This window comes from Bombina bombina, chromosome 9 (assembly GCF_027579735.1).
Source record: "Bombina bombina isolate aBomBom1 chromosome 9, aBomBom1.pri, whole genome shotgun sequence".
In the NCBI taxonomy this organism is placed as follows: Eukaryota; Metazoa; Chordata; class Amphibia; order Anura; family Bombinatoridae; genus Bombina; species Bombina bombina.
Genome location: NC_069507.1, coordinates 144,997,028 through 145,009,119, shown reverse-complemented (window position 1 = coordinate 145,009,119; position 12,092 = coordinate 144,997,028). Strand labels below are relative to the sequence as shown.

At 36.9% G+C, this 12,092-nt stretch overlaps 1 protein-coding gene across 1 annotated transcript in view; it reads right to left on the bottom strand.

The window, feature by feature from the left end:
* LOC128640089 (TBC1 domain family member 12) overlaps positions 1 to 10,035 on the bottom strand; it is a 483,074-nt gene extending 473,039 nt beyond the window's left edge. Inside the window, exon 1 of the mRNA XM_053692423.1 lies at positions 9,122 to 10,035. Coding sequence (XP_053548398.1) covers positions 9,122 to 9,837 — 716 coding nt within the window. The 5' untranslated portion in view covers positions 9,838 to 10,035. The remainder of the gene's footprint in view (positions 1 to 9,121) is intronic.
* Positions 10,036 to 12,092: the final 2,057 nt, after the last annotated feature.

Genomic DNA, 12,092 nt, shown 5'->3' with positions numbered 1-12,092 from the left:
AAAAAAAAAAAAACCTTTTAATCTTGACAGCAGCTCCAGCTTCCTCCACCCGTCGCAAAGCCTCTTCCTGGGTCTAAAATTATTATTACAAGTAGAGCGCTAATTAACGCTCCCTCTCAAGTGCTAACTGCGCTAGAAGTAAGCTCTTTGTGCGTGTTGGGTAGCGCTCGTATTATGAGTTGAAAGTAAACAGTTTTCATTTGCGTGCTAACCCGGCAATCTCAAAAAGCCAAACTTAGAATATTGCTTTTGCGAACACCCCACTCTCTTGCAAACCCGATCGCATTATATATATATATATACACACACACACACACACAGGTATACCCCGCTCATACAGCGGGTTAGGGACCGGAGCCCCGCTGTAAATTGAAAACCGTCTTAAAGTGAAACAAGGCAGTTTTAGCTTTCTTTTCACTTGCCAGTGTGTTTAAAAACAGGTTTGATCTAACATACATTAGGGGTGCAATAGTACTACGTTAAGTTTAACACTAGCACAGCACAGTATTCAATAAATACTGTACCTGTAAAAGTGACAATTACTATAGTACAATTTGCCAATTGCACTGTAATGCTGTAAACAGAGTGAACTGTGCATAACAAAATGGAGCCAGTCACTTTTCTTGCAATCTCACAATGATTACAGCACTGTTTCAAAATTCTTCAAGGTTGAACTTCAGCTCCACAGAGCGCTGTATTAGCGAAACGCTGTAAAGTGAAGCGCTGTAAAGTAAGGTATACCTGTGTGTGTGTATATATATATATATATATATATATATATATAATATATTAGTCAAAAAATTCAAAACACTCACTGGTCTTCTGCCATCCAATCAAATATTGGAGTGCTTTGAATTTTTTGACACTGCATACTCCCTGAGAGCACCCTGGCAGTTGTGGAGTGATAGTGAGAGTGCATATACTGAGAATAGTCTATATATACACACACACACGTGTTATGTGCAACTTTTTTGTTTCGAAAAAACAGTTAACCAGAGCTCTGATGACACGGTAGTCATTCTAACGTTTACTTTCAACTTGTAATATCAGTGGTAAGCCCAACAAGAGCAAAACACTGACGATATACTCCTTATCGCTCACGCACAAAGGTTTGCGCTCCACTCATAATCTGGCCCAAAGTCATTTAAAAGGGGCATAAACATGAGAATGTTTTAATACAAATAGAACAACAAAAACACCACCATTTTATTCTTGTTTTACCACATTTTTGGCCTTCAATCAACAGGTATTTCAACTGCCTACATGCATGCAGCGTCAGTAACAGTTGTTATAAAGCAAAAACAATATTTTTTTAAATATATGGTGCAAGATTACATATGCGGCGCAAGCTTCAGTGCAACTTCTGAAACTTGCACCGCCCGTAATTTCACCTCGCATATAAATCCCGCCGTCAGTTCATATACATTTCATAATACATTTATTAGGTAGTTTACTATGTTGGCGGGTTTAGGGGTTAATAAAAGTATTAACCCTTAAACCCGCCAACATCGTAAAATACCTAATAAATTTATTAACCCCTAATCCTCCATTTACCCGCATCGCAAAATACCTATTAAAACTATTAACCTCTAATCTGCTATTTGCCCACATCGCAACAAACCTTATAAATCTATTAACCCCTAATCCGCCAAACTCACACAACACAATAATCCTAAAACAACTATTAACCCCTAAACCACCATACCCCCACAACGCAATAATCCTAATAAAACTATTAACCCCTAAACCGCCATACCCCCACAACGCAAATAACTAATTCAATTACTAAGCACCCTAACCTAACACCCCCTAAATTAACCCCAATTACCTTATTAAAAAATACTTAGTTACAAACAATTAAAATAAAAAGCTAACATTACTTAAAAATAAGAAAAAAAAAAAAATTAATCTAAGATTACAAAAATAAAAGTCTAACATTACATAAAATAAACCAAATTATCAAAAATAAAAAAATTAAACCTAATCCCTATGAAAATAAAAAAGCCCCCCCCAAAATAAAAAACACCCCCTAATCTAATGCTAAACTACCAATAGCCCTTAAAAGGGACTTTTTTGTAGGGCATTGCCCTAAGTTAAAAAGCTCTTTTACCTTAAAAAATAATAAGTCCCCCTTCTAACAGTAAAACCCCCCACCCACCAAACCCCCCAAAAAAACAAGCATTTGTATGGGCATTCAGCTCTTTTTCAAAGGCCCACTAAATGCCTAATCTATTAAAAAAAAAAAAAAAAAAGCCTAAGTCTAAACCCCAGATAGGTACTTATGGTTCCTGAAGTTCGGCGGTGAAGTCTTCTTCCAAGCGGCGATATTTTCTATCTTCCAGGAACTGAAGACCAGTGACCGTGGAACTGAAGACCAGCGATGGCGGAGCGTGGAGATCCTCTTCGTGCAATCACTGCCGCACACTGAGGATTGAATTCAAGGTACGCATTTAAATATGGGGTACCTTGAATTCCTATTGGCTTGAGTCTTCAAATTCAAATCAGCCAATAGGATGAGAGCTACTGAAATCCTATTGGCTGATTTGAAGACTCAAATCAGCCAATAGGAATGCAAGGTACCCCATATTTAAACACATACCTTGAATTCAATCCTCAGTGTGCGGTGACGATCATACAAAGAGGATCTCCACGCTCTGTGGTCGCCGGTCTTCAGTTCCGTGTTCCGTTCCGGCTTGTTCCTGGAAGAAGATAGAAGATATCACTGCTTGGAAGAAGACTTCACCGCCGGACTTCAGGAACCGTGAGTACCTTTTTTTTTTTTAGATTAGGGATTTAATGGGCCTTTGAAAAAAAAGAAAGAGCTGAATGCCCCTTTAAAAAGGGCAGTAAAATAGCTGAATGCCCTTTTAAAGGGCAATGCTCATACAAATGCCCTTTTAAGGGCAATGCTCATACAAATGCCCCTTTAGGGGCAATGGGTAGTTTAGGATTTTTTAGTGTTAGTTTTTTTTTTTTTTTTTTTGGGGGGGTTTTACTGTTAGAGGGGGGGACTTAGTATTTTTTAAGGTAAAAGAGCGGTTTAACTTAAAAGGACCTTTTTAGGGGGTGTTTATTTTGTGTGGGGGGGGTTATTTTCATAGGGATTAGGTTTAATTTTTGATAATTTGGTTTATTATTTTATGTAATGTTAGAATTTTTTATTTTTTGTAATCTTAAATTAATCTTGTTTTTTTTTATTTTTAAGTAACGTTAGCTTTTTCATTTTGTTTGTAACTTAGTATTTTTTAATTTGGGTAATTGGGGTTAATTTAGGGGGTGTTAGGTTAGGGGTCTTAGCAATTTTGTTATTTTCGTTGTGGGGGTTTGGCGGATTAGGGGTTAATAGATTAGGTTTGTTGCGATGTGGGTTAATGGTGAACTAGGGGTTAATAGGTTATTTAAGTTTATTGCGTTGGTGCGGGATGGCGGTTTAGGGGTTAATAGTTTTAATAGATACTTTGCGATATAGGTAAATGGCGGTTTAGGGGTTAATCACTTTATTAGGTATATAGCGTTGTGGGGGGTTGGCGGATTAGGGATTAATATAGTTTATTATTTATTGCGATGAGGTTGGCGGTTGACAGGTAGATAGATATTGCACATGCGTTAGGTGTTACTATTTTCAGGACGTTACGGTGCTCAAATACTCAGCGCACGTCTTGCTGCGCCTGCCTATGTGTGGTGAGGTGAAAATGGAGTAAAATGTCTCCATTTTCGCTGCATAAGTCCTTGCGCTGACAATGTGATACTGATTTGTGACACGGTCCTATGTTAGCTTATGGGAGTAAAAATTGCGGGTGACGTGTGAAATATACGCGGCGCATTTACATGATTTTGCAGGCAACACCGCATATGTAATCCTGCCCATGGAGTTTGTCAATCTTAAACTACCCCTATTTTCATTTAAAGTTTCTCACTTTCCCATCTATTCAACAAGTGCATCAGTCAATACATTACTTTGTTTGTTTTAAAACCATAATAGAAAGACATGAAACACAATGTTTTTTTCTTTCATGATTCAGATAGAGAGGGAAAAAAAAAAGTTTCCAATTTACTTTATCAAATTGCTTTGTTCTTTCAGGTAGGCTTTTGTTGAAAAGAAGGGACGTAGTAAACTCAGGAGCGTGCACAGTCTGGAGAACTATATAGCAGCAGTTTACAAGAATAATAATATATAATTTGCAAGTAAACTGAATAGCAGCAGTGTATTGTGCCAGACAAGTGCTACCTAACTAGGTATGATTTTCAACAAAGAATTTTAGGGAAACAATTTTGATAACAGAAGTGGAAACTTTTAAAAATTGTATGCTCTGTATAAAATGACTAAAGAAAATTGCTGAGTATCTGTGTCCTTTGAATGAGAGAAGCATTTTCCCCAATGACAAAATATATCTCCCTTTTCAGCTTCTCATGCAGATTAAAAAATAGTTATTTTTATGAATAAAAGATATAATAAAAGTAAAATGTGCAATTAAAATACATATACAACTTTTGTTTTTACCATAAACATGAAAGAATATAATGAACAATCTAAAATTGAAAAGCTATGGTAGATATCCAGAAATACTAAATGACCAGGGTAGGAAAACAAAAATCTAATTGTTGGAAGAATATTCACCATATAAATAAAATACAGCAAAATAATTTAAAAATGCTTGGGACCTGTATTTGTCTATAAGGGATGGCTGCATATGTCATATCTACCCATTACACACCCAATCAATACTGGGCAGGTCTACATTACTAAGATAATGTATAATGAGATTGCCCCTGAGCTATAAAGTGTGTCCTCCCCAGGACCAGTAAATATGCATAATCAACAACTGTGTGATAACAAGACAATGCATTAGCACTTAGTCTAAACTTTACATTGGTTTTAGATTTTTTTCTGACAAATTTCAGTTATGTCTATTTCCACTCCCCTTGCATCATGTGACAGCCATCAGCCAATCAAAAATGCACATACGTATATTCTGTGAATTCTTGCACATGCTCAGTAGGAAATGGTGACTCAAAATGTGTAAATCTAAAAAGACTGCACATTTTGTTAATAGAAGTAAATTAGAAAGTTGTTTAAAATCGCATGCTCTATCTGAATCATAAAAGTTTAATTTTGACTTGAGTGTCCCTTTAAGATTAATCCATGAACCTTACACTTTTGAAAGGGATAGATAGATAGATAGATAGATAGATAGATAGATAGATAGATAGATAGATAGATAGATAGATAGATAGATAGATAGATAGATAGATAGATAGATAGATAGATAGATAGATAGATAGATATACACACACATACTGTATATATACACACACAAATACACACACACACACACACTATTCACTTCAGAATTTATTTATTTTAAAAAAATTGGTGCACAATGATCTTAGCTTTGTGATTTTTTTTTCACATTTGTGATAACATGAAAGATTATAATCAATCATATGAAACAAAACGAAAATTCAGTAGCCAAGTACACATCTGTATTTAGATACACTTTAAATAAAAGAAGAAAATAAACAGGAATAAAAAGTAAATTGATAAGATACATGGTTCCCTGGATTTATCCAGCTCTGGCTTAGTATGAAATCACCCATATGACATGCTGACTGTAAAATACTGTACAGCAAACATCTGCAGAGGGGGAAATACTATATATTACATAAATATTGTTTCTATAAAATAGATTTTAATACCAACATTTTAGAGGTACAAAATTTATTTCTTAATTGCAATGTTTTCCAGTCCATATTACTGTTCACTAAAAGACCTATGGGTATTGTACTAACCATCCAGTGTGTATATGTATATATATATATATATATATATATATATATATATATATATATATATATATATATATATATATATATATATATATATATATATATATATATATATATATATATATATATATATATATATATATATCTGCGATATAAATGTCATTATTTATTTTGTCCCCTTTTCCTGTAGTTGTGGTGAGCTTTTCAGTTCTTGTTAGAAATGGAAGCGTATAACACTGTTATATTCCACACAGCCAGTGGCTGCACACTCTAGTGACCTATTTAGAACTGTCCCTAATTGGCTACAGCAGAGAAGGTAACCCAAGTTACAACATGGTAGCTCCCTTTGTTTTATAGACACTAAAACTTTACACTTATTTTGTCAATATTTAAACTTTAATAAAAATACATCTACATGTTAGTCTCAGACTAATTTTTTTTGAATGCCCCTTTAAATAGTGATCTTTCCATACTCAATAAAAATGGTTTAAGTAATTGTAAACTTAAACCGTATTTACATTTCAGTAATCATGAAGTAAAAGATGGGGACTTTAAAGTGACACTGAAGCCAAATTTTTCTTTCATGATTCAGATTAGAGCATGCAATTTTAAGCAACTTTATAATTTACTCCTATTATCAATTTTTCTTTGTTCTCTTTCTAACTTTATTTTAAAAGCAGGAACGTAAATCTTAGCAGCCAGCCCATTTTAGGTTCAGCACAATGGATAGCACTTTCTTATTGGATGCTTACATTTACCCGCTAATAAGCAAGCATAACCATAATTCATCACATTCCTGCTTTTTTTTTAAAAAAAAAAAAAAAAAAAAAAAAAAAAAAAAGGCAAGAGAGCAAAGATAAATTAGAACTTTGCTTAAAATTGCATGCTCTGAATCATGAAAGAAAAAAAATTGGGTTTAGTGTCCCTTTAATTCAAGAAATGCTTTGTAAATGCTTACTTTTTTTTTTTTTAATACTTACAATTTCATGTCTTCATACGTTCCGCCGTTCCTCTGCCCATAACAGATACTCTAGTTCTTACTTCAGTGACGATTCAGGCTGTAGCCAATAGTATCGAGCCCCCTTTGGCGTCAAGCAAGGAAATAACCCCTGGCTTTGGATGTCAAAGGGGGCTTGAAACAATTGACTACAGCCTGAATTGTCACTGAAGTAAGAACTAGAGTAACCATTACTGGTGGAGGAATGGCGGAATATATCAAGACATGAAAGTGTAATTATTTTTTTTTCATGAATTAAAGTCTCCATCTTTTACTTTATGATTACGAATATTGTAAAGAAATAGCTTAAAGTTTACAATCACTTTAAAATAAAACTTTAAAAATGTTCATTATTAGTGACAAAATGGCATGTTTAATTCATTAGAGCATGTCACTTAAAACACATAGCTTTACAGTGTCACTAGTGATAAACACCAGTAAACTGCCATTAGTGGTACAACTGGGTTGTATAACTAGCACAGCTGATTGGATCAGCAGCAGTTTCCGTTCAGGGTTTGCCATTCTCCCAGGCAGTACTTTAAATATGCGTTTAACCCCTTTGCATGGATTAAACACATAGCTTTGCAGCATCGCTAGTGATAAACCAACATGCTCTAATGAATTAAAGCATTTCATTTTATCAGCCCTATAAATTATCATTGAACCTAGCTCATAATACAAAATTTGTGCACAACTAATACGGACATTTCCAAGGCTCACTGTCTTGTAGAATGTAGGCCTTGTAGGGTATAACTTCTGCTCTTTTATTGACGATTCAAGAGAGATCCCCTCAAGCATAAACAAAAAAGTAGTTATATTAAAGGGACAGTATACACTCATTTTCATATAACTGCATGTAATAGACACTACTATAAAGAATAAGATGCACAGATATTGATATAAAAATCCAGTATAAAACTGTTTAAAAACGTACTTAGAAGCTTTCAGTTTAGCTCTGTTGAAAAGGCAGTTGGAAAGCCCACTGCAAGTGGGAAATAAGACACTCCCCCCCTCTCCCTTCTTTTGCATATGAAAAGACCATTTACACAAACAGGAGCAAGCTGGATAAGGTAGCTGACGGTATTCAAATAAAACTTTGGGGCTTGGTTAGGAGTCTGAAAATCAGAGCAATGTTATTTAAAAATAAGCAAAATTATACTTTTTTAAAAAAAAAAAACAAAAAACAACTTTATGGGCTTTATAAATAGATCATCGACAAAACATTTATGCAAAGAAAAAATGAGTGTATAATGGCCCTTTAAGTAAGCAAAATTCACATTAAAGCTACATTATAAAAGTATCCTTTTTAGGTGCAGCAAAAAAAGAAAATATTCCCTAAACAGCAATTGTGTTAAAATAAATTAGTAAATTTTAAGGGACCAAAAGAGTTTGACACATACTAAGTACCACTGAGATATTTATATCTATATACTAATTTCTTCCCTGGCAAATGTGTTGCTGTCTCCTAAGCTGCATATAAATTCCCACCTTCGATACATATGCAAACACTGATAAATAACAGAAATATATAAATGTGACAATATAATGTAACTGTGTTTTTACAGAGGCTTGAGTACATCCTGCAGAAGGACTTTGCAACATTCTACCCAGTGATTGATACGTTTAGCAGTCCATTTGTAGATATCCCCGAATGGCTCAAGAGAAGGAGATAACAAACAAGGCTTTTTAAAGGCAGTATGTCCCTGTTCTTGTATATTTTGCTAGCAAAGTATAAGGATATTAAACCCAATGTTTTTCTTCCATGACTCAGATAGAGCATGTGATTTTAAACAACTTTCTAGTTTACTTCTATTATCAATTTTCGTTTGCTTGTTATCTTTTGTTAAAAAGCAGGAATGTATGCTTAGGAGCATCCCATTTCTAGAGAGCACTATATGGCAGCAGTTTTGTAAGAATGTTATCAATTTGCAAAAGCACTAGATGGCAGCATAATTTCCTGCCATGTAGTGCTCCAAATGACCTAGGAATATCTTCAACACAGAATATTATAGGAACCAAGCAAATTTGATAACAGAAGTAAATTGGAAACTTTTTTTTAAATTGTATGATCTGTCTGAATCACAAAATATTTTTTGGGGGGGGTTTCATATCCCTTTAAATAAATCATTTTAAACAACTTATGTTATAGGCAGAGTAAGCACTACAGTATAATGATTAACTGTTTGTATACTGTGCATATATAAAAGCTGTCATAAAGAAGACAGCTGGTTTATTAGGCAATACCAATAAAGCAGACAAAATAAAATCACTGCTTGCCCACACTTGTTTGGCACTGTTGCCATGGTGACCTCCTCAGCACAGCGGTAAGCCCCTCACCTTGTGATGAAGTCAGTGATCCTCCAGGGTCTGTCCCCGTCCTGCTCTGAAGGCTCGGGGCTCCCATCAGGTAGGCTCAGCCCGTCTGCCAGGTGATCCGGAGCGCTCTGTCTGCGGCTAACCTCGAACGTATTGCGGGAGCTGGGGAAACGGAACCGGTCCGAGTCACCAGACACAAAGTATCCAGATACTGTGTGCGCGCTGACAGGGGACGAGCTGGAGCTTGAGGCTGGGGAAGTGCTAGCGGGTGTCCTCAGAGGGTCGGGCTGGCTAGGGGGGGACTGCAGAGAGTCGGGGTTACTAGAGGGTGACAGTAAATGGCCTGGTGGGTCGGGAGAAGTCCGCAGAGAGTCCTGCTTGTCTGCCCGCAGAAAGTCTGACTGACCAGGGGAAGCCTCAGCCGGGAGCGGCTCGTCCCCCAGTCCGCAGCACTCGCGCTGACAGCTGCATCTTTCAGTGACCGGGTCAGCGGACACTACTAACCCACCATTGGGAATCGGGCTGTGCACAGAATCTCCGGCCTGAGGCAGGAAGCCCAGGTCCCCATTAGTCAGTCTCATAGCCGGGCTAGTAATGTAGATATGGAGCAGATCCACCCCCGCGTCCCCGTCCCCCTCCTCAGCTTCCTCGCCTCCCTCAGTCACACAGTCACTGTCCTCCCCACAGCGGTAGAAGGAAGGAGTCCCCTGGCCACCGGCATCCTCCGGCCCAACCATTTGCTGCTGTCCCTGCCAAAGTGTACGGCCAGGAGGGGGACAAAAAGAGGGGGGGCCAGCCCCCTCGCAAGAAGGTCACTATCCGCCAGTCGGTATAGCACTCTGGAGCTGAGAGCAGCTATCGAGGGATCGGCAAATACATCGGGGTGCGGTGGAGACTAGGTCCCATCCTTCTAAAGGACCGTCTGACGTCACGCCTGTAATCACGTGGTACTCAGAGCTGCAGGAAGCAGAAGGGCGTGCGAGTCAATTGTCAAATCATTAGGGATAGTCTGTGGTGCTGCAGCTGTGTGCTCGGCTCTTGCACTGGGGGGGGACACAGCGTGGGAGAGGAACAGAACCATCATTGCTTTGCACCTCCAAATTCCAATGTAAATGTGTTTTTTTTATGGAATAAGATCCTGATTAGAGGCTGCATTGTAAGACGCCTGGAGATTTTACTGAGGAAAATACTGTGTGCTTTAGGGAGGGTGTTACTGGAGACATAGCTGGCTGTTGGAGCGGAATATACATTAACCTAACATTTATTTTTTTTGTATTCATTTTGTATGAGAAAACGTTATTTAGTGTGCATCGGTAGGAGACGTCTATCCAGCGCAGTTCCGTTGTTCTGTTAAGTTTTCCGTAAATAAGGAAGTAAAATTGTATCTAAAGTATATGGTCACATGGGATTCTGGGTATTGTAGTTCTTATTAGTGATGGGGGTGACTCAAGAATGAACTTCTTTAGATGAGTGAAATGTTAACCCTCTTTGCTACCTGAAATTTCAGAGAAAAACTTGCCCAAAATACCAGAGAATTGTTAGTATTTTTTGCTATCACTCCATCTAAACAGAAACATAGCGATATGTTTTTTTTATTTACCTTTGATAACGATATATTTTGAAGTAGACAACCCAAGATGTTGATCTAGGCCCATTTTGCTAATTGGTGATACTATTTGGTCGCCAAATGCAATCATAAAAAACAAACTTTATATTTTTTTAACGTATATCGTGTTTCCCACTGAAATTATTTACACACAATTAGTGCAGTCATAAGACAAAAGGTTGTAAAAGTTTAGCTAGGATCCCCTTTGTTCAGAAATAGCAGACATGGATGGCTTTTCCTTTGTTTTTTGTCAATTAGAAGTCCGCTATTTGCAGCTGCTGCACACCACACTTGAAATTCCTGGCAGTGAAGGGGTTAATCAGTGTTAATAGTGTAGAGATTGCCCTCCCCCCACAATTCCTTTTACATTTTTAAAATGTCTGTAGTGTAGGGAACCCTCCTCACCTCAAAGCTCAACTGCCCTAAATAGCCTGTTTAAGCCATTTAAAGTGTATATTTTCACAACATTCATACCCTAAAGTGACATGAAAGTCTCTGGGTAGGCTCAAGAGAAGCAGTGCACTACCAGGCCCTAGCTGGTGATTGGTGGCTAGACACACATATCTCTTATCATTGGCTCACTAGATGTGTTCAGCTAGCACTAAGTAGTGCATTGCTGTTCTAAAACTGATTATATGTTTAATTCCTTTGCAGGGGTTAAACACATATAAAGCAAAAGGACAATAATAATATTTTCTTACATATTAAAATCAGGAGTGCAACTACAGGGGTATCAGTTGAGACCTTCTAAGGGTCCCACCGATCCAACCCTAAATTAAAAAAAAAAAATAGTGGAGGTATAGTTTCTATAGAAAACAGAAGACATATGTTTCTCAGCATTACATTTTATTGGGAACAGTTCAAATACTCAAGTAACCCATATTAAGATGCATAGGTAATAAGGGTCTCCATCCTCACAGCCTTGTACACTTTGCTTGTTTTTCCTTCTTACTGACCTACAAGCTGAAAGGTAACAACTGACGATGTTGGATAATTTGTACTTTTGAAGTCTTGTATCTTGAGTATCCTTTATTTTTATCTGTACATTTGTACTGATTTTCTCAAAACTTAATACAAATTAATAAATATTAAAAAAAAAAGTGGAGTATTGTATTTGTTATTATTAAGGTATGGTGATTATCGGAGGTGGGCCAAGTCACTGTTTTGCAAGTCTGTGTCTCAAGTCTTTGCATTTAAGTCAACACAGGCAATCTAAGTCAAGTTACAAGTCCTCAACTTTACGCTTCCAGTGTTAAACAAGTCAGTGCTCTTTGCCCAATTTAGAGTCAGAGTACTATGATAAATTTATATCAGGAATGCTTTTAAAATATGTTTATCACTTCCCAGTTCAATTTCATGTGAGATAAGGTATATATTCTATTTTCC